Source organism: Oncorhynchus clarkii, chromosome 3, assembly GCF_045791955.1.
Source record: "Oncorhynchus clarkii lewisi isolate Uvic-CL-2024 chromosome 3, UVic_Ocla_1.0, whole genome shotgun sequence".
Lineage (NCBI taxonomy): Eukaryota > Metazoa > Chordata > Actinopteri > Salmoniformes > Salmonidae > Oncorhynchus > Oncorhynchus clarkii.
In genome coordinates, this window is record NC_092149.1 from 27,778,133 (window position 1) to 27,806,109 (window position 27,977).

The 27,977-nt window shown below is 42.9% G+C and overlaps 1 protein-coding gene across 9 annotated transcripts in view; it reads left to right on the forward strand.

Annotated features, from left to right (window-relative positions):
- Positions 1 to 26,774, forward strand: part of LOC139392213 (chondroitin sulfate proteoglycan 5-like) — a 62,046-nt gene extending 35,272 nt beyond the window's left edge. The window contains exons 3-7 of one of the 9 annotated variants that reach the window (XM_071140067.1): positions 17,358 to 17,546; positions 20,885 to 21,041; positions 22,950 to 23,006; positions 24,628 to 24,729; positions 25,922 to 26,013. In XM_071140067.1, the coding sequence (XP_070996168.1) occupies positions 17,358 to 17,546; positions 20,885 to 21,041; positions 22,950 to 23,006; positions 24,628 to 24,714 (490 nt within the window). In that variant the 3' untranslated portion in view covers positions 24,715 to 24,729; positions 25,922 to 26,013. Of the gene's footprint in view, positions 1 to 17,357; positions 17,547 to 20,884; positions 21,042 to 22,949; positions 23,007 to 24,627; positions 24,730 to 25,921 lie in introns of all 9 variants that reach the window. The other 8 variants (XM_071140090.1, XM_071140022.1, XM_071140059.1 and 5 more) reach the window with 8 other exon arrangements.
- The last annotated feature ends 1,203 nt before the right edge of the window (positions 26,775 to 27,977 follow it).

The following is a 27,977-nucleotide window of genomic DNA, read 5'->3' on the forward strand; positions in this document are numbered from 1 at the left end:
TCCTGTCTCACTTTACCTGGACTAAAGAAATACACTTTATGACACTGTCGTGTAGCATTATGACCATCCTGCGTCACTTTACCTGGACTAAAGAAATACACTTTTTGACACTGTCGTGTAGCATTATGACCATCCTGCGTCACTTTACTTGGACTAAAGAAATACACTTTATGACACTGTCGTGTAGCATTATGACCATCCTGCGTCACTTTACCTGGACTAAAGAAATACACTTTATGACACTGTCGTGAAGCATTATGACCATCCTGCGTCACTTTACTTGGACTAAAGAAATAGACTTTTTGACACTGTCGTGTAGCATTATGACCATCCTGCGTCACTTTACCTGGACTAAAGAAATACACTTTATGACACTGTCGTGTAGCATTATGACCATCCTGCGTCACTTTACCTGGACTAAAGAAATACACTTTATGACACTGTCGTGTAGCATTATGACCATCCTGCGTCACTTTACCTGGACTAAAGAAATACACTTTTTGACACTGTCGTGAAGCATTATGACCATCCTGCGTCACTTTACTTGGACTAAAGAAATACACTTTTTGACACTGTCGTGTAGCATTATGACCATCCTGCGTCACTTTACTTGGACTAAAGAAATACACTTTTTGACACTGTCGTGTAGCATTATGACCATCCTGCGTCACTTTACCTGGACTAAAGAAATACACTTTTTGACACTGTCGTGTAGCATTATGACCATCCTGCGTCACTTTACCTGGACTAAAGAAATACACTTTATGACACTGTCGTGTAGCATTATGACCATCCTGCGTCACTTTACCTGGACTAAAGAAATACACTTTATTACACTGTCGTGTAGCATTATGACCATCCTGTGTCACTTTACCTGGACTAAAGAAATACACTTTTTGACACTGTTGTGTAGCATTATGACCATCCTGTGTCACTTTACCTGGACTAAAGAAATACACTTTTTGACACTGTCGTGTAGCATTATGACCATCCTGCGTCACTTTACTTGGACTAAAGAAATACACTTTTTGACACTGTCGTGTAGCATTATGACCATCCTGTGTCACTTTACCTGGACTAAAGAAATACACTTTTTGACACGTCGTGTAGTATTATGACCATCCTGTGTCACTTTACCTGGACTAAAGAAATACACTTTTTGACACTGTCGTGTAGCATTATAAGCATCCTGTGTCACTTTACCTAGACTAAAGAAATACACTTTTTGACACTGTCGTGTAGCATTATGACCATCCTGTCTCACTTTACTTGGACTAAAGAAATACACTTTTTGACACTGTCGTGTAGCATTATGACCATCCTGCGTCACTTTACCTGGACTAAAGAAATACACTTTTTGACACTGTCGTGTAGCATTATGACCATCCTGTCTCACTTTACTTGGACTAAAGAAATACACTATATGACACTGTCGTGTAGCATTATGACCATCCTGTCTCACTTTACCTGGACTAAAGAAATACACTTTATGACACTGTCGTGTAGCATTATGACCATCCTGCGTCACTTTACCTGGACTAAAGAAATACACTTTATGACACTGTCGTGTAGCATTATGACCATCCTGTCTCACTTTACCTGGACTAAAGAAATACACTTTTTGACACTGTCGTGAAGCATTATGACCATCCTGTCTCACTTTACCTGGACTAAAGAAATACACTTTATGACACTTTCGTGTAGCATTATGACCATCCTGCGTCACTTTACCTGGACTAAAGAAATACACTTTATGACACTGTCGTGTAGCATTATGACCATCCTGCGTCACTTTACCTGGACTAAAGAAATACACTTTTTGACACTGTCGTGAAGCATTATGACCATCCTGCGTCACTTTACTTGGACTAAAGAAATACACTTTTTGACACTGTCGTGTAGCATTATGACCATCCTGCGTCACTTTACTTGGACTAAAGAAATACACTTTTTGACACTGTCGTGTAGCATTATGACCATCCTGTGTCACTTTACCTGGACTAAAGAAATACACTTTTTGACACTGTCGTGTAGCATTATGACCATCCTGCGTCACTTTACCTGGACTAAAGAAATACACTTTTTGACACTGTCGTGTAGCATTATGACCATCCTGTCTCACTTTACTTGGACTAAAGAAATACACTTTATGACACTGTCGTGTAGCATTATGACCATCCTGCGTCACTTTACCTGGACTAAAGAAATACACTTTATTACACTGTCGTGTAGCATTATGACCATCCTGTGTCACTTTACCTGGACTAAAGAAATTTACTTTTTGACACTGTCGTGTAGCATTATGACCATCCTGTGTCACTTTACCTGGACTAAAGAAATACACTTTTTGACACTGTCGTGTAGCATTATGACCATCCTGTGTCACTTTACCTGGACTAAAGAAATACACTTTTTGACACTGTCGTGTAGCATTATGACCATCCTGTCTCACTTTACTTGGACTAAAGAAATACACTTTTTGACACTGTCGTGTAGCATTATGACCATCCTGCGTCACTTTACCTGGACTAAAGAAATACACTTTTTGACACTGTCGTGTAGCATTATGACCATCCTGTCTCACTTTACTTGGACTAAAGAAATACACTATATGACACTGTCGTGTAGCATTATGACCATCCTGTCTCACTTTACCTGGACTAAAGAAATACACTTTATGACACTGTCGTGTAGCATTATGACCATCCTGCGTCACTTTACCTGGACTAAAGAAATACACTTTATGACACTGTCGTGTAGCATTATGACCATCCTGTCTCACTTTACCTGGACTAAAGAAATACACTTTTTGACACTGTCGTGAAGCATTATGACCATCCTGTCTCACTTTACCTGGACTAAAGAAATACACTTTATGACACTTTCGTGTAGCATTATGACCATCCTGCGTCACTTTACCTGGACTAAAGAAATACACTTTATGACACTGTCGTGTAGCATTATGACCATCCTGCGTCACTTTACCTGGACTAAAGAAATACACTTTTTGACACTGTCGTGAAGCATTATGACCATCCTGCGTCACTTTACTTGGACTAAAGAAATACACTTTTTGACACTGTCGTGTAGCATTATGACCATCCTGCGTCACTTTACATGGACTAAAGAAATACACTTTTTGACACTGTCGTGTAGCATTATGACCATCCTGTGTCACTTTACCTGGACTAAAGAAATACACTTTTTGACACTGTCGTGTAGCATTATGACCATCCTGCGTCACTTTACCTGGACTAAAGAAATACACTTTTTGACACTGTCGTGTAGCATTATGACCATCCTGTCTCACTTTACTTGGACTAAAGAAATACACTTTATGACACTGTCGTGTAGCATTATGACCATCCTGCGTCACTTTACCTGGACTAAAGAAATACACTTTATTACACTGTCGTGTAGCATTATGACCATCCTGTGTCACTTTACCTGGACTAAAGAAATGTACTTTTTGACACTGTCGTGTAGCATTATGACCATCCTGTGTCACTTTACCTGGACTAAAGAAATACACTTTTTGACACTGTCGTGTAGCATTATGACCATCCTGTGTCACTTTACCTGGACTAAAGAAATACACTTTTTGACACTGTCGTGTAGCATTATGACCATCCTGTGTCACTTTACCTGGACTAAAGAAATACACTTTTTGACACTGTCGTGTAGCATTATGACCATCCTGTCTCACTTTACTTGGACTAAAGAAATACACTTTTTGACACTGTCGTGTAGCATTATGACCATCCTGCGTCACTTTACTTGGACTAAAGAAATACACTTTTTGACACTGTCGTGTAGCATTATGACCATCCTGTGTCACTTTACCTGGACTAAAGAAATACACTTTTTGACACAGTCGTGTAGTATTATGACCATCCTGTGTCACTTTACCTGGACTAAAGAAATACACTTTTTGACACTGTCGTGTAGCATTATAAGCATCCTGTGTCACTTTACCTGGACTAAAGAAATACACTTTTTGACACTGTCGTGTAGCATTATGACCATCCTGCGTCACTTTACCTGGACTAAAGAAATACACTTTTTGACACTGTCGTGTAGCATTATGACCATCCTGTCTCACTTTACTTGGACTAAAGAAATACACTTTATGACACTGTCGTGTAGCATTATGACCATCCTGTCTCACTTTACCTGGACTAAAGAAATACACTTTATGACACTGTCGTGTAGCATTATGACCATCCTGCGTCACTTTACCTGGACTAAAGAAATACACTTTATGACACTGTCGTGTAGCATTATGACCATCCTGTCTCACTTTACCTGGACTAAAGAAATACACTTTTTGACACTGTCGTGAAGCATTATGACCATCCTGTCTCACTTTACCTGGACTAAAGAAATACACTTTATGACACTGTCGTGTAGCATTATGACCATCCTGCGTCACTTTACCTGGACTAAAGAAATACACTTTTTGACACTGTCGTGTAGCATTATGACCATCCTGCGTCACTTTACTTGGACTAAAGAAATACACTTTATGACACTGTCGTGTAGCATTATGACCATCCTGCGTCACTTTACCTGGACTAAAGAAATACACTTTATGACACTGTCGTGAAGCATTATGACCATCCTGCGTCACTTTACTTGGACTAAAGAAATAGACTTTTTGACACTGTCGTGTAGCATTATGACCATCCTGCGTCACTTTACCTGGACTAAAGAAATACACTTTATGACACTGTCGTGTAGCATTATGACCATCCTGCGTCACTTTACCTGGACTAAAGAAATACACTTTATGGCACTGTCGTGTAGCATTATGACCATCCTGCGTCACTTTACCTGGACTAAAGAAATACACTTTTTGACACTGTCGTGAAGCATTATGACCATCCTGCGTCACTTTACTTGGACTAAAGAAATACACTTTTTGACACTGTCGTGTAGCATTATGACCATCCTGCGTCACTTTACTTGGACTAAAGAAATACACTTTTTGACACTGTCGTGTAGCATTATGACCATCCTGTGTCACTTTACCTGGACTAAAGAAATACACTTTTTGACACTGTCGTGTAGCATTATGACCATCCTGCGTCACTTTACTTGGACTAAAGAAATACACTTTATGACACTGTCGTGTAGCATTATGACCATCCTGCGTCACTTTACCTGGACTAAAGAAATACACTTTTTGACACTGTCGTGAAGCGTTATGACCATCCTGCGTCACTTTACTTGGACTAAAGAAATACACTTTTTGACACTGTCGTGTAGCATTATGACCATCCTGCGTCACTTTACTTGGACTAAAGAAATACACTTTTTGACACTGTCGTGTAGCATTATGACCATCCTGTGTCACTTTACCTGGACTAAAGAAATACACTTTTTGACACTGTCGTGTAGCATTATGACCATCCTGCGTCACTTTACCTGGACTAAAGAAATACACTTTTTGACACTGTCGTGTAGCATTATGACCATCCTGTCTCACTTTACTTGGACTAAAGAAATACACTTTATGACACTGTCGTGTAGCATTATGACCATCCTGCGTCACTTTACCTGGACTAAAGAAATACACTTTATTACACTGTCGTGTAGCATTATGACCATCCTGTGTCACTTTACCTGGACTAAAGAAATACACTTTTTGACACTGTCGTGTAGCATTATGACCATCCTGTGTCACTTTACCTGGACTAAAGAAATACACTTTTTGACACTGTCGTGTAGCATTATGACCATCCTGTGTCACTTTACCTGGACTAAAGAAATACACTTTTTGACACTGTCGTGTAGCATTATGACCATCCTGTGTCACTTTACCTGGACTAAAGAAATACACTTTTTGACACTGTCGTGTAGCATTATGACCATCCTGTCTCACTTTACTTGGACTAAAGAAATACACTTTTTGACACTGTCGTGTAGCATTATGACCATCCTGCGTCACTTTACTTGGACTAAAGAAATACACTTTTTGACACTGTCGTGTAGCATTATGACCATCCTGTCTCACTTTACTTGGACTAAAGAAATACACTTTTTGACACTGTCGTGTAGCATTATGACCATCCTGCGTCACTTTACTTGGACTAAAGAAATACACTTTTTGACACTGTCGTGTAGCATTATGACCATCCTGTGTCACTTTACCTGGACTAAAGAAATACACTTTTTGACACAGTCGTGTAGTATTATGACCATCCTGTGTCACTTTACCTGGACTAAAGAAATACACTTTTTGACACTGTCGTGTAGCATTATAAGCATCCTGTGTCACTTTACCTGGACTAAAGAAATACACTTTTTGACACTGTCGTGTAGCATTATGACCATCCTGCGTCACTTTACCTGGACTAAAGAAATACACTTTTTGACACTGTCGTGTAGCATTATGACCATCCTGTCTCACTTTACTTGGACTAAAGAAATACACTTTATGACACTGTCGTGTAGCATTATGACCATCCTGTCTCACTTTACCTGGACTAAAGAAATACACTTTATGACACTGTCGTGTAGCATTATGACCATCCTGCGTCACTTTACCTGGACTAAAGAAATACACTTTATGACACTGTCGTGTAGCATTATGACCATCCTGTCTCACTTTACCTGGACTAAAGAAATACACTTTTTGACACTGTCGTGAAGCATTATGACCATCCTGTCTCACTTTACCTGGACTAAAGAAATACACTTTATGACACTGTCGTGTAGCATTATGACCATCCTGCGTCACTTTACCTGGACTAAAGAAATACACTTTTTGACACTCGTGTAGCATTATGACCATCCTGCGTCACTTTACTTGGACTAAAGAAATACACTTTATGACACTGTCGTGTAGCATTATGACCATCCTGCGTCACTTTACCTGGACTAAAGAAATACACTTTATGACACTGTCATGAAGCATTATGACCATCCTGCGTCACTTTACTTGGACTAAAGAAATAGACTTTTTGACACTGTCGTGTAGCATTATGACCATCCTGCGTCACTTTACCTGGACTAAAGAAATACACTTTATGACACTGTCGTGTAGCATTATGACCATCCTGCGTCACTTTACCTGGACTAAAGAAATACACTTTATGACACTGTCGTGTAGCATTATGACCATCCTGCGTCACTTTACCTGGACTAAAGAAATACACCTTTTGACACTGTCGTGAAGCATTATGACCATCCTGCGTCACTTTACTTGGACTAAAGAAATACACTTTTTGACACTGTCGTGTAGCATTATGACCATCCTGCGTCACTTTACTTGGACTAAAGAAATACACTTTTTGACACTGTCGTGTAGCATTATGACCATCCTGTGTCACTTTACCTGGACTAAAGAAATACACTTTTTGACACTGTCGTGTAGCATTATGACCATCCTGCGTCACTTTACTTGGACTAAAGAAATACACTTTATGACACTGTCGTGTAGCATTATGACCATCCTGCGTCACTTTACCTGGACTAAAGAAATACACTTTTTGACACTGTCGTGAAGCGTTATGACCATCCTGCGTCACTTTACTTGGACTAAAGAAATACACTTTTTGACACTGTCGTGTAGCATTATGACCATCCTGCGTCACTTTACTTGGACTAAAGAAATACACTTTTTGACACTGTCGTGTAGCATTATGACCATCCTGTGTCACTTTACCTGGACTAAAGAAATACACTTTTTGACACTGTCGTGTAGCATTATGACCATCCTGCGTCACTTTACCTGGACTAAAGAAATACACTTTTTGACACTGTCGTGTAGCATTATGACCATCCTGCGTCACTTTACCTGGACTAAAGAAATACACTTTTTGACACTGTCGTGTAGCATTATGACCATCCTGTCTCACTTTACTTGGACTAAAGAAATACACTTTATGACACTGTCGTGTAGCATTATGACCATCCTGTCTCACTTTACCTGGACTAAAGAAATACACTTTATGACACTGTCGTGTAGCATTATGACCATCCTGCGTCACTTTACCTGGACTAAAGAAATACACTTTATGACACTGTCGTGTAGCATTATGACCATCCTGTCTCACTTTACCTGGACTAAAGAAATACACTTTTTGACACTGTCGTGAAGCATTATGACCATCCTGTCTCACTTTACCTGGACTAAAGAAATACACTTTATGACACTGTCGTGTAGCATTATGACCATCCTGCGTCACTTTACCTGGACTAAAGAAATACACTTTTTGACACTCGTGTAGCATTATGACCATCCTGCGTCACTTTACTTGGACTAAAGAAATACACTTTATGACACTGTCGTGTAGCATTATGACCATCCTGCGTCACTTTACCTGGACTAAAGAAATACACTTTATGACACTGTCGTGAAGCATTATGACCATCCTGCGTCACTTTACTTGGACTAAAGAAATACACTTTTTGACACTGTCGTGTAGCATTATGACCATCCTGCGTCACTTTACCTGGACTAAAGAAATACACTTTATGACACTGTCGTGTAGCATTATGACCATCCTGCGTCACTTTACCTGGACTAAAGAAATACACTTTATGACACTGTCGTGTAGCATTATGACCATCCTGCGTCACTTTACCTGGACTAAAGAAATACACTTTTTGACACTGTCGTGAAGCATTATGACCATCCTGCGTCACTTTACTTGGACTAAAGAAATACACTTTTTGACACTGTCGTGTAGCATTATGACCATCCTGCGTCACTTTACTTGGACTAAAGAAATACACTTTTTGACACTGTCGTGTAGCATTATGACCATCCTGTGTCACTTTACCTGGACTAAAGAAATACACTTTTTGACACTGTCGTGTAGCATTATGACCATCCTGCGTCACTTTACTTGGACTAAAGAAATACACTTTATGACACTGTCGTGTAGCATTATGACCATCCTGCGTCACTTTACCTGGACTAAAGAAATACACTTTTTGACACTGTCGTGAAGCGTTATGACCATCCTGCGTCACTTTACTTGGACTAAAGAAATACACTTTTTGACACTGTCGTGTAGCATTATGACCATCCTGCGTCACTTTACTTGGACTAAAGAAATACACTTTTTGACACTGTCGTGTAGCATTATGACCATCCTGTGTCACTTTACCTGGACTAAAGAAATACACTTTTTGACACTGTCGTGTAGCATTATGACCATCCTGCGTCACTTTACCTGGACTAAAGAAATACACTTTTTGACACTGTCGTGTAGCATTATGACCATCCTGTCTCACTTTACTTGGACTAAAGAAATACACTTTATGACACTGTCGTGTAGCATTATGACCATCCTGCGTCACTTTACCTGGACTAAAGAAATACACTTTATTACACTGTCGTGTAGCATTATGACCATCCTGTGTCACTTTACCTGGACTAAAGAAATACACTTTTTGACACTGTCGTGTAGCATTATGACCATCCTGTGTCACTTTACCTGGACTAAAGAAATACACTTTTTGACACTGTCGTGTAGCATTATAACCATCCTGTGTCACTTTACCTGGACTAAAGAAATACACTTTTTGACACTGTCGTGTAGCATTATGACCATCCTGTGTCACTTTACCTGGACTAAAGAAATACACTTTTTGACACTGTCGTGTAGCATTATGACCATCCTGTCTCACTTTACTTGGACTAAAGAAATACACTTTTTGACACTGTCGTGTAGCATTATGACCATCCTGCGTCACTTTACTTGGACTAAAGAAATACACTTTTTGACACTGTCGTGTAGCATTATGACCATCCTGTGTCACTTTACCTGGACTAAAGAAATACACTTTTTGACACAGTCGTGTAGTATTATGACCATCCTGTGTCACTTTACCTGGACTAAAGAAATACACTTTTTGACACTGTCGTGTAGCATTATAAGCATCCTGTGTCACTTTACCTGGACTAAAGAAATACACTTTTTGACACTGTCGTGTAGCATTATGACCATCCTGTCTCACTTTACTTGGACTAAAGAAATACACTTTTTGACACTGTCGTGTAGCATTATGACCATCCTGCGTCACTTTACCTGGACTAAAGAAATACACTTTTTGACACTGTCGTGTAGCATTATGACCATCCTGTCTCACTTTACTTGGACTAAAGAAATACACTTTATGACACTGTCGTGTAGCATTATGACCATCCTGTCTCACTTTACCTGGACTAAAGAAATACACTTTATGACACTGTCGTGTAGCATTATGACCATCCTGCGTCACTTTACCTGGACTAAAGAAATACACTTTATGACACTGTCGTGTAGCATTATGACCATCCTGTCTCACTTTACCTGGACTAAAGAAATACACTTTTTGACACTGTCGTGAAGCATTATGACCATCCTGTCTCACTTTACCTGGACTAAAGAAATACACTTTATGACACTGTCGTGTAGCATTATGACCATCCTGCGTCACTTTACCTGGACTAAAGAAATACACTTTTTGACACTGTCGTGTAGCATTATGACCATCCTGCGTCACTTTACTTGGACTAAAGAAATACACTTTATGACACTGTCGTGTAGCATTATGACCATCCTGCGTCACTTTACCTGGACTAAAGAAATACACTTTATGACACTGTCGTGAAGCATTATGACCATCCTGCGTCACTTTACTTGGACTAAAGAAATAGACTTTTTGACACTGTCGTGTAGCATTATGACCATCCTGCGTCACTTTACCTGGACTAAAGAAATACACTTTATGACACTGTCGTGTAGCATTATGACCATCCTGCGTCACTTTACCTGGACTAAAGAAATACACTTTATGACACTGTCGTGTAGCATTATGACCATCCTGCGTCACTTTACCTGGACTAAAGAAATACACTTTTTGACACTGTCGTGAAGCATTATGACCATCCTGCGTCACTTTACTTGGACTAAAGAAATACACTTTTTGACACTGTCGTGTAGCATTATGACCATCCTGCGTCACTTTACTTGGACTAAAGAAATACACTTTTTGACACTGTCGTGTAGCATTATGACCATCCTGTGTCACTTTACCTGGACTAAAGAAATACACTTTTTGACACTGTCGTGTAGCATTATGACCATCCTGCGTCACTTTACTTGGACTAAAGAAATACACTTTATGACACTGTCGTGTAGCATTATGACCATCCTGCGTCACTTTACCTGGACTAAAGAAATACACTTTTTGACACTGTCGTGTAGCATTATGACCATCCTGCGTCACTTTACTTGGACTAAAGAAATACACTTTTTGACACTGTCGTGTAACATTATGACCATCCTGTGTCACTTTACCTGGACTAAAGAAATACACTTTTTGACACTGTCGTGTAGCATTATGACCATCCTGCGTCACTTTACCTGGACTAAAGAAATACACTTTTTGACACTGTCGTGTAGCATTATGACCATCCTGTCTCACTTTACTTGGACTAAAGAAATACACTTTATGACACTGTCGTGTAGCATTATGACCATCCTGCGTCACTTTACCTGGACTAAAGAAATACACTTTATTACACTGTCGTGTAGCATTATGACCATCCTGTGTCACTTTACCTGGACTAAAGAAATACACTTTTTGACACTGTCGTGTAGCATTATGACCATCCTGTGTCACTTTACCTGGACTAAAGAAATACACTTTTTGACACTGTCGTGTAGCATTATAACCATCCTGTGTCACTTTACCTGGACTAAAGAAATACACTTTTTGACACTGTCGTGTAGCATTATGACCATCCTGTGTCACTTTACCTGGACTAAAGAAATACACTTTTTGACACTGTCGTGTAGCATTATGACCATCCTGTCTCACTTTACTTGGACTAAAGAAATACACTTTTTGACACTGTCGTGTAGCATTATGACCATCCTGCGTCACTTTACTTGGACTAAAGAAATACACTTTTTGACACTGTCGTGTAGCATTATGACCATCCTGTGTCACTTTACCTGGACTAAAGAAATACACTTTTTGACACAGTCGTGTAGTATTATGACCATCCTGTGTCACTTTACCTGGACTAAAGAAATACACTTTTTGACACTGTCGTGTAGCATTATAAGCATCCTGTGTCACTTTACCTGGACTAAAGAAATACACTTTTTGACACTGTCGTGTAGCATTATGACCATCCTGTCTCACTTTACTTGGACTAAAGAAATACACTTTTTGACACTGTCGTGTAGCATTATGACCATCCTGCGTCACTTTACCTGGACTAAAGAAATACACTTTTTGACACTGTCGTGTAGCATTATGACCATCCTGTCTCACTTTACTTGGACTAAAGAAATACACTTTATGACACTGTCGTGTAGCATTATGACCATCCTGTCTCACTTTACCTGGACTAAAGAAATACACTTTATGACACTGTCGTGTAGCATTATGACCATCCTGCGTCACTTTACCTGGACTAAAGAAATACACTTTATGACACTGTCGTGTAGCATTATGACCATCCTGTCTCACTTTACCTGGACTAAAGAAATACACTTTTTGACACTGTCGTGAAGCATTATGACCATCCTGTCTCACTTTACCTGGACTAAAGAAATACACTTTATGACACTGTCGTGTAGCATTATGACCATCCTGCGTCACTTTACCTGGACTAAAGAAATACACTTTTTGACACTGTCGTGTAGCATTATGACCATCCTGCGTCACTTTACTTGGACTAAAGAAATACACTTTATGACACTGTCGTGTAGCATTATGACCATCCTGCGTCACTTTACCTGGACTAAAGAAATACACTTTATGACACTGTCGTGAAGCATTATGACCATCCTGCGTCACTTTACTTGGACTAAAGAAATAGACTTTTTGACACTGTCGTGTAGCATTATGACCATCCTGCGTCACTTTACCTGGACTAAAGAAATACACTTTATGACACTGTCGTGTAGCATTATGACCATCCTGCGTCACTTTACCTGGACTAAAGAAATACACTTTATGACACTGTCGTGTAGCATTATGACCATCCTGCGTCACTTTACCTGGACTAAAGAAATACACTTTTTGACACTGTCGTGAAGCATTATGACCATCCTGCGTCACTTTACTTGGACTAAAGAAATACACTTTTTGACACTGTCGTGTAGCATTATGACCATCCTGCGTCACTTTACTTGGACTAAAGAAATACACTTTTTGACACTGTCGTGTAGCATTATGACCATCCTGTGTCACTTTACCTGGACTAAAGAAATACACTTTTTGACACTGTCGTGTAGCATTATGACCATCCTGCGTCACTTTACTTGGACTAAAGAAATACACTTTATGACACTGTCGTGTAGCATTATGACCATCCTGCGTCACTTTACCTGGACTAAAGAAATACACTTTTTGACACTGTCGTGAAGCGTTATGACCATCCTGCGTCACTTTACTTGGACTAAAGAAATACACTTTTTGACACTGTCGTGTAGCATTGTGACCATCCTGCGTCACTTTACTTGGACTAAAGAAATACACTTTTTGACACTGTCGTGTAGCATTGTGACCATCCTGCGTCACTTTACCTGGACTAAAGAAATACACTTTTTGACACTGTCGTGTAGCATTATGACCATCCTGCGTCACTTTACTTGGACTAAGGATTATAACCATAGGCCTATCACGTACATGCCCTTGTGTCAGTCATCAGTTAAAAAGAGGGTGTCTTGTCCTGCTCTGGAAATCTACTCCTGCATTCATCCCAGTCATCAGCAACAGAGCATTGGGGTAGGTGCATGTCTGACATCAATGTGTGCGCAATTACAATGATAATTTAATATGGCCAATTTCTGAAAATATTATATAACATAAAAATACTGTTGGCATGTCAGCTGTGGTGTAATGGAGTGAGTTTTGACACTCTTATGTAGGTGTCATAACCAGCCATAAAATAACGCAATATATATCACAACAGGTCTAAATGTATTTGTCATGACAGTGTTATGACCATATTATGGCAGGTTATAACAAGTTATGTCAGCTGTTATGAAATGGTTATGGCCGTGTCATAATGTGTTATGACGCTAGGGGTCAAGTAAAGCGTTACCCAGCAGGGTAATGGGTTTTGTATTGCCAGAGGAGGCATATGGGTGATAGTTTGACTGATTTGTTTCCTCTATCGATAACATTTTTCCGGTCATGGTGCAACCCACCTAATGACTTTCCACACCTTCATTTGTCAATTAAATGAGTTTCAATTTACTATTTTAGTATCGATTCGGGGGTCGACTAAGCTGGGGCTCTAGTTGTTAAACTAGGGGAAACACTGCTCAATGTTGTGACAGTCATGCTGGGCTCTGATTAACGTTGCTGATCCTCCCCTCCATTTACCCTCCATTACCCTTTCATTATCCCTCATTCTCCTTCCCTTTGTACAGTACCCCCCACTAACCTGCCCCCAACCCCCCTTCCTTCCTATCCCCCATCTACCCTCATCCCCCGTCAACCTCACCCCACAACACTGTGTACGGGGGCGTCCCATCTGTGCCCCCCTCCTCTTGGCCAGGTTAGGGTATCTATCCCGGGGGAGTTGGCAGTCGAGCAGCCTTTACAAGCCTAATCAAGTTAATATTGAGGGGATTTGTGATGTGGCTCAGGTTCGGGTAATTCCATTGTGTCGCTGGGTTAGAGGGCTGTATTTGGTGGCGATTGGGGGTTGTGGTAAATCTTAATTGAGTTAATGATGGGGTAGGGAGGGAAGGCTCTGTGGTTACACTGGGTAACTGGTTAGGGTAAAGCTGTGGGAGTCGTGAGTGTTTAAACGAGGAGCTCAGAGAGAGAGAGAGAACCAAGCATAGCAAGAGCCAAGCCTTTTAAGGTAAAACATACAAAGAGCCATGGTGAATGTTTCTACTGGGTTTATTTCAGTTGGATTGTTTCGGTTTGATTTTAACACTTGAGAAAACTTGCAACCAAAATCTTTAAGTCAAATTGTAGGGTTTTTAGGACTGCTGTTTTAGGACACCATTTAAATTATGTCAAAACCAAAGTCAGTCAGCTAAATCGAAACAAGATTACACTCTGCTGGAGGCAGCTGGCAAAGAGCAGGAGAGCGGAAGGGGAGAGAGAGTCATAAGGATGGTGGGAGGAGGAGAAGAAGAGGTGGTAAATCAGTGATAAATTAGAGCGATGGAGAAACTCAAGGGGCAGAGTGATAAAGGAGGGAGTAAGAGAACATTGAGAATGAGAAATAAAGCGATTACTAAGCGAGAGAGAGTCTCATGAGAGCTGTGTGTGTGTGTGTGTGTGTGTGTGTGTGTGTGTGTGTGCGGGTGCGTGTGCGTGTGCGGGTGCGGTGGAATTACATATCAGTGCTGCATCTGCTTCTTGTGTGACTCAGCTGGATCACCATGGCAACCAACCATCCTCCTTACCCTCTCCTTAAATTTACTCTCTCTCTCTTTCCTATATAAACTACCTCTTTGTACCAACATACAGTACCCTTGGCACGGAGGGTACCCTGGTACCCTGGCACGGAGCCAATGCTCCTCGGTTGGCACGTTCAGCTCAGACAGAAAAGGGGCAGGATGCAGGAAGTGGTGCTGTAAGGAACCGAGCCCCCCATCACCCGCTTACTGGGCTAAATTGAAACTGTGAATCTCAAAGGCCATACTCACACCTCCATTCGTACTGCGCATTTACATTCATCTGTGTGAGTCTGTAGGTCTCTTGGCCTGTGTTTGGGGAACAGGGGAAGGGAGAGGTGCATTTATGTTGCTCTTCACATTCAAATTCTTCCAAGTGAATGTGAGTCCATCCGTAAGTGGTGATTTCCCCCTAAAATCCACGTGCAGATATTCAACCTGGAACCTAAGGGTTCTACCTGGAACCAAAAAGTGTTCTTCAAAGGGTTCTCCTGTGGGAACAACCAAATAACCCTTTTAGGTTCTAGATACAGTAGCAGCAGGAATATACATAGTATCTGGTTACTGTGGTTTCATTCAAGTTATAAGCAGTGAGAGACATTACCATTTCCCCTTGTAACCATTGTGATCGACCTAGTTTATAGAGTCTATGTCTTCTTATGCAACATGCCATACAACTCATTCTCGTAGTGGTTACAAGCATGTGAAGCAGCACATTTGGTTAGTAAGGTTCCAGTCTTGTTAAGAACTGAGATATTTAGATGCCAGATAGTCAGCAGAAAAAGCCATCTGCCTCTGTCATTTTTGTCCCCAGGCGGAAACCGTACACTGGCAAACTGGAGAAAAAAAAGAGTCTAGGGCTCAGATGGCGGGAAGTGTGTGTGTGTGTGTGTGTGTGTGTGTGTGTGTGTGTGTGTGTGTGTGTGTGTGTGTGTGTGTGTGTGTGTGTGTGTGTGTGTGGAAAACAGCCTCTGGCTCTTTGTTTTTTTCTATTTTCTTCTCTGACAGAGTGATCACATTATCCCTTCAAATAGAGCCATGTTGACGGCCTGCTGGTGACACTTAATTAAGGCATCTGAGAGTCTGTTTTAGACTAAGAGTTGAAATTTCACTTCCGTAAAGGATATACACGGCTGCATATGTGGGATGTTGAAGAGCATTTTTTTAGACCCCACATTCAGGGCTGGATTCCATCTGTATCGTGGAAGGTCCGCGATACAGCTCGATTTAAATTGAAAGACAATGTTCCCGCATAGATGTTTCTATTGTGTTGTATGATCGAACGTTTGCCAATGTGTAACTCTGTCTTGTTGTTTTTGTGGCACTGCTTTGCTTTATCTTGGCCAGGTCGCAGTTGTAAATGAGAACTTGTTCTCAACTGGCCTACCGGGTTAAATAAAGGTCAAATGAAAAAAGTACAAATCTGAGATTGTCCATGATACTTCCACAATACGGATTGAATCCAGCCCTGAAAGCTTTCAGACTCACATAATGAAGCACTTGGGATAATTATAAACAGAAATCTTGATTTTCTTAAACAGAGTGGAACTGGATGTAAATGTGTGCCAACCATTCAAGCTTGAACTATGAATGGTGGTACTGCCCTCACCCTAATCTAAATCATTTAGAGCCTGCACACACACACAGACAGAGACACACACACAGACAGAGATACACACACACACACACAATTTTGTTGAAGTGTTCTATTTGGTAAATAAACCCTCTTCCATTTCTCACCCGCCCTTCTTTTCTCTCCATCCTTGATTTATTTCCTTTACGCTCCTCTCATGGCCTCTCTCCACTCTTCCCTTATCTGGCCATTTTATCTGTCACCATATCTTTCCCTGGCTACTTCCCCTCTTCGTCTTCATCTTCGTCTTCCTGTTCTTCCTCTTTCTTCTTCTTCTTCTTCTTATTTTTCTCTCCTCTCCTTTTTGCTCCCCTGTCTCTCTCCATCCCTCCATCTCCTTGCAGGTGTAATGCCCAGGACTACATCTGGCACAAGGGTTCCCGCTGTGAGTCGGTGGTGACAGAGTTCCAGGTGCTGTGTCTGACCATCGGGGCGTCGGCCCTCATGGTGCTGCTGCTCTTCATGATCATCGTCTGCTTCGCCAAGAAGCTCCACGTGCTCAAGACCGAGAACAGCAAGCTGCGCAAACGCAGGTAAGCTTACAGCGGGGGCCTGGGGAAACCTGCACAAATATAGGGGAGTCTATGGGCCAGATAAAACCAGTTAACACAAAGGTGTAAGAAAACCAGGAAAAAACAGGCAGAGCAACCAGAGATCATAGAACCCATGGAAAACTGGCTGTGCAAATGCAGGTGAGCTTATGGACTAGAACAACCAGGCAGCAGATAGAAAGATATTTGAGCTCTTGTATTCTCACAGCATATGTATGTGATTTTTTTTTTAAATCACACTCACTATCAACAAAGCTTAGCATTTCTAGCACTTTTTAAAATGATCATATTTAGTATTCGAGAGAAGAGGCTGAGAGGGAGGGAGGGAGGGAGGGAGGCTGGACTGGAAAGAGGAGGATGGGGGATGGGTCACAAACAAGAAGAGGCGATAGACAGAACAGACAGAGAATTGGATGGATCAGATAAAGGGGGGAGGATATTAAATGAGCGAAGGAGACAATGAAGGAATGCAGAGGAAGAGGAGGGGGCGGAAAACACGATGACAAGATAGATGAGAGAAGAAACGCAGAAAGAGAGAAAATATAAAGCAGAGAGAAAGAGAGAGAGAGAGAGAAAAAGGGAGGGATTGAGTTTGCATTGAAAGAGAACAGGATGAGGATAGATAGAACGAGTGCAGTATGAGATGCGGCTGTGCCTTCGCTGGTCGTTTTGCCTAGCAACAGTGAAGTCATGTAGGAGGGTGGATGAGTGTGGATGCTTCCATCAGCAATGCACATTTCTTAGCTGAGGATGATGATGTTAGCATTATGATGATGATGAAGGAAAATGGAGCAGTCAGTGCGGTGGATAGCGTGCTGATGGCTAGCGCGCGGTGCTAGCTGAAAATAGTGATGTCATTGCTGCTCTGGCTCCAGCTGAAAGTAGGGCAGTCTGATCAGGAGTGTATGAGAGGGGAGGGGAGACAAGGCAGGGGAGATGAAGTTGACCTACATACAGCTGTGCGACCTGAGGGTGTGTGTGTGTGTGTGTGTGTGTGTGTGTGTGTGTGTGTGTGTGTGTGTGTGTGTGTGTGTGTGCGCGTGCGCACGCGTGTGCACGCGTGTATAGGACACTGCTGATGAGGCTCATGTATACATGAGACGCCCACCTCTCTCTCCCTCCATCTGCTGCAGATAATTGCAGTGGCCTGCACAATGTATGTGCCGCAGTCAAGATGAGGTATGCTTCCCTGTCAGAGAGAGAGGCAGAGAGAAAGATGGAGGGAGAGAGGTGCTGGGGAAGGTGGGGAAAGAGAGAGGTCATGAATGGGAGGAAGGGGGAGAAAGGGAAGGAAAAATAGTAGGGATTGAGGGAGGGAAAGAGAGAGAAAGCGAGAGGGGTGACAAGAGTGGCAGAAAGTGAATGGCGAGAGAGTGTGACAGAGAGAGAGAGAGAGAGAGATGCAGGTAACGTTATCTTTGCAGAGAGGAGAGTGTGTTCTGGCTGAAGAGCCAGATTAAAACTGACACACCCTGGCTTTAGTCCCTTTTCTCCTGGGCCACGGCTTAGAAACCACACTTTCTCTCTCTCTCTCTCTCTCTCTCTCTCTCTCTCTCTCTCTCAGCCCTGTAGTATCCTCCTTTCAATTAAATTAAATTGCTTTATTGGCATGATATAACAATGTATGTATTGCCAAAGCTTACTTTGGAGATTTCAATATTAACATAATTAAAATAATAATAATAAATATTGTCAACTTCTTTCTGTCTCCCTATTTATTTATTTCTCTACCCCATCTCTCTAGCACACTCTCCCTCCTCATTACTTGAGCTTTGATTGGCCTGTCATATGAACGCCTGTCATATGAATGTTGGCGCGGCATCTCAGTCAGACAGTAGTAGGAATTGATGGGTCTACTTCAGAGGATGTTTAACTATGGATATGATGAGGAGAGGGAGAGAAGGAGATCGAGAAGAGACAGAGAAACTGAGAAACTCTTTCCAGCCAGCAGACGTTTCGAGAATAACATAAAATGACAAATGACTGTTTGGGAAGTCTGTTTTGGATATCAAGTTTCTCCAAGTTTTTAATTGGGTACACAAAGTGAATCACAGTGCTTCAATGGTAGGTCAATGGTGAGTCATTGTTGCCTGTTTGGAAAGTACCTCTCATTTTTGTTTTCAGTTGCAAAACATTTTGCTATACAGTGTGCCCTATTGAATGCAACCCAGGATTGACTTTCAGTGGAAATAGCTATAGTCTACTTTTGATTCACAGCTGATTTGTTGCATCACAGAGGGTATCTGTCTGTCTGTCATCTGCAAACTGAAGTCTTACACTTGCACTATACTGTAACTAACACTGCTCTCTCTTGCTTTTTCTCTCCCTCCTTCCTCCTCTCCCCACCTTCTTTGCCCCCTGTTTTCACATACTTTCCCCTCGTCCTTGAATCCTGATTGTGTCCTCCCTATTCTCCGTTCATCTCTCTTTTTTCTCTTCTCTCCACCTCTCGCTGCATCCTCTTTTTCAATCTCCCCCTCCCCATTGACACTCACCTTTTCCTCCACAATGTGACCACTCATACTTTCCTCCTCGTTTAATCCTCTTTTACCTGTTCTCCCTGGTCCCCTCACTGTCGTCCCTTTCTCTCGTCTCTGGTCCCCTCCCTGTCCTCCCTTCCTCTCGTCTCTGGTCCCCTCCCTGTCCTCCCTTCCGCTCGTCTCTGGTCCCCTCCCTGTCCTCCCTTCCTCTGGTCCCCTCCCTGTCCTCCCTTCCTCTTGTCTCTGGTCCCCTCCCTGTCCTCCCTTCCTCTCGTCTCTGGTCCCCTCACTGTCGTCCCTTCCTCTTGTCTCTGGTCCCCTCCCTGTCCTCCCTTCCTCTTGTCTCTGGTCCCCTCCCTGTCCTTCCTTCCTCTCGTCTCTGGTCCCCTCCCTGTCCTCCCTTCCTCTGGTCCCCTCCCTGTCCTCCCTTCCTCTTGTCTCTGGTCCCCTCCCTGTCCTCCCTTCCTCTGGTCCCCTCCCTGTCCTCCCTTCCTCTTGTCTCTGGTCCCCTCCCTGTCCTCCCTTCCTCTCGTCTCTGGTCCCCTCACTGTCGTCCCTTCCTCTCGTCTCTGGTCCCCTCCCTGTCCTCCCTTCCTCTCGTCTCTGGTCCCCTCCCTGTCCTCCCTTCCTCTCGTCTCTGGTCCCCTCACTGTCCTCCCTTCCTCTCGTCTCTGGTCCCCTCCCTGTCCTCTCTTCCTCTCGTCTCTGGTCCCCTCCCTGTCCTCCCTTCCTCTCGTCTCTGGTCCCCTCCCTGTCCTCCCTTCCTCTCGTCTCTGGTCCCCTCCCTGTCCTCCCTTCCTCTCGTCTCTGGTCCCCTCCCTGTCCTCCTCCTCTTCCCAGCAGTAAGTACCGGCCTCCATCGGAGCAGCACAATGATAATTTCTCCCTGTCCACCATCGCTGAGGGCTCCCACCCAAATGTAAGGAAACTGTGCGACACCCCTCCTAACGTCCCTCATGCCCGTGCTTTGGCTTACTATGATAACATTATCTGTCAGGTAACGTGGTTCTCGTCTCTCTCTCACCCTTTTCTTCCTTCCCTCCTCCGCATGGGCTTGAGTGTCACCTCTCCGGGGTACAAGGCGGGTGTTACAGTGGGGGCGTTCTCCTTCGCTATGGGACAAGTCTACAGGCGTAGTACTACTCCCGGTTACTGAGGCAACACTGTTACCATAGCAACAACGTGGCTGTAAAGTCTCTACTGTGTATTGCTTATTGTCAGTTATTGGTTGAGTTTTTTTGTTAGCTATTGATCCCACTTGAAGGTGACACAAAAACACACATGCATGTACACACACTGCAGATGTGAAATAAGTTGATCTTACCTATACATCTGCCTGACCCGGTGGTGTGGTCAGTTCTGCCTATCTGCCTAGGCTAAGACTTGACCAAGAGAGAACTCCTATAGCCCTCACTGTAACCCCCTCCACCCTATCTATCCCTGATCTGCTCTCCCTTTGATCGGTATGTCACTGCATGCCTGCTCTATCGCTCACATGGTGGCCCCCCCCGGTGGCCATGTCAGCCACTGCAGCAGCCTGTCCGTCGCTCTGCCTCTGTATCTCTGTCCGTCTGTTTCACTCGTTTATCCTGACTTGGGCTGGATAGGTTAGAAAAGTGAAGAAGGTCTCATGATTGGTCGATAATAGAGCTTTGGGCGGGGGGGGGCATTAAATGTATTTAGTTTATGGGGTTATTATCAGGTTGATAGAGGATGGTGTGCGAGATGTGTGCACGGTGGGCGGGGCTATTAAGTCAGGATAAGCATTTGAGATGCAACGTAGGTGGCGGGGGAGAGTATAGAACTAGATGCACAACTAACGGAAGCATGGGGTAGCATAGCGCTAACATGGTCGTAGCAGCATGAGTAGAAGTAGTGCTACGACATAAGATGTGGCGCCACATTCTCACAACTCATCAAATAGTTCTGGTCGTCATACTTGGTATAACCACAAGCAAATTGCTTCACTTAGCTTTCTTTTGCTCGTTTCTTTGTTTGTTTGTAGATGCAGTGTTATTCTTCCTTCCGGGGATTGCGATAATGTTTCTGTAAATATAATATATTGACAACTTGGGGGGCATCATATTGCAGTGGTTCATACCATGATACAGAACACTACTAACCGTAACCACAACCCAATATCATCCACAACCAAATAAAACACCATATAACACCCCCATCTTCCAGACATCTTCTAATCACTGAAACAGGATAGCTCTGCTCTTTGAGTCTCAACCTGGGTTTGCAGCTTAGCTCTACAGCTCTAAGTCAATGTATTAGTACATCTCTCTATCCATAGGAGTTCATATAGAGCACCAGTATAGAGTATCTGGAAAAAAGGTCCTTTAAAATACTATGTAGATTCATCTGCAGAGAACAGTCAACACCATAGAGACATACTTCTTACTAAAAAAGCTCAGAAAACATAAACTAATATTGTGAATAACCAATACCTCAAATCCCTCCATCTAGTTCATGAACTAAAACCCCTGTGTTTCTATGTCAACACGGTACCCTCAGAAAAGTTTAATCTAACATTTACTATGGTAATGTCAAGGCCACAAAGCACCATCGTTACTGAGACAAATCCTTCAGTGTCCTTATATGGGCAAGACAGTCTCTACCTCTCAATGTGAGCTGGGAATATCAGCTATCATCCTTAGGAAGTTCCCCTTACTAGGTCTCTTCTCTTCTCTTCTCTTCTCTTCTCTTCTCTTCTCTTCTCTTCTCTTCTCTTCTCTTCTCTTCTCTTCTCCTCTCCTCTCCTCTCCTCTCCTCTCCTCTCCTCTCCTCTCCTCTCCTCTCCTCTCCTCTCCTCTTCTCTTCTCTTCTCTTCTCTTCTCTTCTCTCTCTCTCTCTCTCTCTCTGAGGATGTTATGTATATAACCCTCTTCCCCCCCTTCAGAAAACCATGAGCAGATACACCTGGGAGTGTAAGACCAAAGAGGAGCCTGACAGTGAGGTAAGATAAACCCCCTCAGATGGCCCGTCCCCCTCTCCCTTAAACGGCTCTCGTTGTACTGTGACCCTGTCAGTCACCCTCTCTCAACTCAACGGACCAATCCACGGCCCCAAACTTGGCTAGTCAGAACCTAGTGCTGTTACTTCTAAGTGCTGATCTAAAGTCAGTTTATAAGTTAAGTTAGCCATTACCTCTTAATGGATCATTTCCGGATTCGAGTAAATGCTGATTTTAGACATGATCCATATCTTTACATATTGTGGGCTCTTAAAATAACAACTACGAAATAAACATAATTTAAAATATGAAATGCACAGTCTTATCTAGGTTAAATGGCACAGAGATAAGCATTGTAGCAGTCCAGTAGCAGTACGATTTTGTCCTTGTAGTGTCCTTCAGAAAGGGGATATCGACCCTTCCCACATGAGTTCTTAGCAGAAGAGAAAACACTGCAGTAGACTGAAACCAGAGAAATCTCATTAGACAGAGACTCTCTCTTCAGATAAACACACGGTCAGAAACGGTACACACTCCAACATGCATAAAAACACTATAATATATGCAGAAACACAGATAATACAACTAGAGAGTGAAATATTGTTGGAGGGAGAATAGTTTCTCTATTTTCAGCATTACATGGACCGAGTACAGTGGATTGTATCCGTTTACCCTTAATCTCCTATCAACATTAATACTTGTCCTTTTATGGACCATGCTGGTTTACAGCATATATTTAACTATGGCTTGTGTCAATTCCATTCTAACTCAGTCAATTGACAAAATTATAAAGATGATAAGTCTATATTTAGAGTAATTCATATATGTATATGTTTATGTGCTATGTATTGATTTAATTAATATTAAATTGATAAAGTGATTATGATAGGATTGTACTGATACTTAGTAACATGTTTTCATAATACTGACATGTCCTTGTTAAGTTGACATGCCAGTCTTGTGCTGTGGATTAAAGTCCCGGGATGTATAGTACCGGTGTCCCTATTGTCCAGTCCTGCCCCGTAGGCTGTGCTTTGCTGTGCTGTGCTGAGCCATACTGTACTGTGCCGTGGCAGTGAAGACCATTGAGGCTCTTTATCTATCTGTAACAAATCGTTTGACTCAGTCCTGTCCCACCCTCTTCGTGTCCTTCCTCTACTACGCATACACAGATACGCATACACACACACACACACACACACACACACACACACACACACACACACACACACACACACACACACACACACACAAAGTCGTTGTTCCAGACACACTCACATACACACACACACACACAAAGTCGTTGTTCCAGACACACTCACATCAACTCTGAACACACACACACACACACACACACACACACACACACACACACACACACACACACACACACATACAGACACACACACACATACAGACACACACACACACACACACACATACAGACACACACACACATACAGACATAGTCATAAAGCAGGAAGGATACAAAGATCTGTCCATGTTTCATCTTCATCTCAACACCCCGTATATCTCTGTTTCAAAAACTCCCCACAAAGTCCCTCTCACCCTCGTTCCCCAATACAATGGAAAACAACAGCAAACAAACAAACACATTTTCCAGTTTCACGCTGACGGAAGGAAAGATGGCCCCTATCCTGTAACCATGGAAGTGACGTATCCCCACGTCCTGCCCGAAGTTACTATCTAGGCCATCAGCCAATGGGTAAATGCTCTCGCCATCCCTTTTGTGTGCCATTGAATAACAAGCATTCAGCTCTGTTTCGTAATGGCACAGCCCTCAGGGTCTGCAGTGCGCGTGCCTGTGTGTGTGTGTGTGTGTGTGTATGTGTGTGCCTGTGTGTGTGCGTGTGTGTGTGTGCTTGCGCGTGTGTGTGACTGTGTGTATATGCGTGTGTGTTTGTATATGTGTGTGCATGTGTGTGTCTGTCAGTCAGCCTGAGCACAGGCAGACACTTCTACCTCAAGACAGCAGGGTCGATGAAGCTATGCAATATTAATGAGGATAACAGGCTAGGAATATCAGGTTCAAATGAATGCCAATCCATTCTTGTTCTTGACCTTAATTAAATGCAGCCAAAAGGATGAATTGAAGTGAAACAGAGTTGTCTCCTAATGCATTGTTTTTCCAGCTCCAGCTGTACTGTAGGTATGTATGAAGGTGGTTCCACAGACAATGTGTTTAATGCCAATGAGGGCACAGCTCATTGTGTTTTAATTGGGACAGTAGCGAGGTGAAGGGGGCTGGATGAGTGATGGTGGGGGGGGTTCTTGCATGTGGATATGCATGCGCTTCCTGGTTGGCCTGGATGGGGTGCTTGTTGGTGGGTTATGAAGGGTGGGAGGGAGTCGCTCATACAGTTCTCCAATCACCTCTATGTCACTTCAACCAAAACAAATGTGCAAAGAGAGCATGATGTTGAAACAATTGGATAGCCACGGCCAACGTACATGGGTCTTTTTAACAGTTAGCTGACTCACAGCTCTCTTCCATTGACGGATAGTCAGGTAGTGTGAGGATAATATGGGATTTTGGGATATTTATATCCAAACAATATATTAAATCGGATTACAGAGAGGGATGGAGGGGAGAGGGGTGGTAACAGGTGGAGTTAGAGGCTCTAATATTTGAAGATGTTAAGATGGTATTTCAGATATCTCTTTAAGGGAATGAAAATATGCAATAGCAGTGGTCTGTCTATAAGGGTCTATACATTGATTGGTTGAAGGCCATCTATTGGCCAATGCTGTGACAGTCCCAATAACAGGATGCAACAAAAGACCACATGGTAGACCAGAGGGAGGGTTTGGTTTATAACAGTTTTGGGCGGTCTGACTGGGTGGGCCTAACCGTGTTTTCTCTTCCCTCCGTCCATCTGTCCGTCCGTCCCTGGCAGGATGATCCTAATGCCCAGAACAAGCTGGAGGACCCCGTGAAGGCCCCGGTGCCCAAGGAGGACGACTCCCTGAACATCCATAACTCCCTGACCCCCAAACACGAGAACCACAAGGTACTGGGCGAGGAGAACTCCTCGGAGGTAAACTCACTGCAGAACAACATGATGTAGAAGCCTGGGTCGGGATGAGAGCTCCAGTCCTGCTCTCTATCCCAGCCACCACGCCTACAACTGCTACCACCAGCCAACCACCGTCTACAACACGGCAACACTGCCACCAAGCGGCCCACGCCGCTGCAAAAAAAAAACACCACCCCAGCTGAAACTCCCCCCTGACCTGCCACCGCCTATAGCGACCCCTTACGCCCAATCACGCCCCCCTGCCTCGCTGCCCTGCCCCTTCGTTGCTGTCACTCTGCTCCCCCTTACCCCCTGCCCGCACGCACATACACACACTAGAACACACAAACCGACACACCAGAACACACAAACACACACATATATGTACATACACACACTCACATATACACTCATATTCCCCTGCCTGCATTGGTGTATTTTGTAAAAAGAAAAAAATCATATGGAGTTTTAAAAAAGAAGTTAAACATTGTAAAAAAAATATAAAAGTTACTGAGAGGTTTCAATGTTTGTCTGACTAATTAAGTGAGTATGTATAAATATATGAAAAAAATGCTTGGATTGATATAAAAGAAACAACACAATGTGTCTTCGTTTTCATTGATGTGATTTCTAATCCTTTGATGTACTTGTTTTATTTTGTACTTTTTTGGGAATACAGACTTCAAAACAGAGAACAAAATCTGAGTTGTTGAAATAAACCTTTTTAACATGACACATTTGTCCCTGTGTTTTCCTGAACAACACTGTCCCTTTCCCTCTCAAACTCTTGCATGGCTTATTACATCTTGGTAGCTCCTTAGGTTGCGCTCACACACACACACACACACACACACACACACACACACACACACACACACACACAAGCACACACACACACACACCTGCAGCTTGCATGGATCCTGTAGTTTGCGTTCTCACAGAACTGCAGCTGAAACACACAAAACGAAAACTCTTCTCTCACCACTCATGCCAAACACACAAATAACTATCTTTCTTCCTTACACACACACGCGCACACACACACCCTCTGTTACATTCCCCGTTCACACATCATTTTTCATACCGGACAGCATTCTCAATGAGTCTCAAAGGAGGCCTCTCCGATGCCATGCTTTTGTCGGAGTGATCATTGAGAGAGTTCTAGACTGATTGGACAGAGTCTGGTATTGTAGGCCCCTTCTCAGGCTGTGGGACCTTTGGTTGGGTGGATGGGGGATGGAGGAACCATTTCCCATCAATAGGGACAGAGAAATATTCAAACCACTACAGAGGAAAAGTTTGGCTATGGGAATGAACAGCAGACAAGCAGCTACAACAGCACTTAACACATTCTCTCTATCTCTCCCTCAGTCTCTGTAATGTCAGAGAACAACACAGCACCCATGGTTCAAACGAGAAGACCTATTGGCTTTGCACCTTTCTCAGACAAAAATGTTACGCTTTGCACAAACACACACATACACACACTGAAGAAGGTGTAAAGCTGAAACGTTTGTGTGTCCTTGGGATGGACAGAGAATATAAAATCAATCAACCTGCATGAGCTAAAGCTCAGCAACTTGCTCCTCAATTGTGCCTGGGTTCCAGCCTTGGTGTGAGACCAATCAGGAGAAAGTGGTACTTGTTATGTAACAGCTTGACGTCCGTTACATTAGGGATTGTTATTTGGCATTTTAGCAGACCGAAGAACTCTCCAATGAATCTGTTATGTTTCTACCCTCATCTCTTTCATTTCCGCTTTATCTCCAATCAACACCAATGAAACTTGAGGACTCCCTTCCCTGGGGGCCACTCTGGGTTTGACTGTTTGTGTGTGTTTCTGTGTGCATGTGTGTGGGGGTGTGTGTGTATGCATGCGTGCGTGCGTGCGTTTGTGTGTGTTCAGGCTTGTCTCTGGGAAGAGAGAGCACAGTGT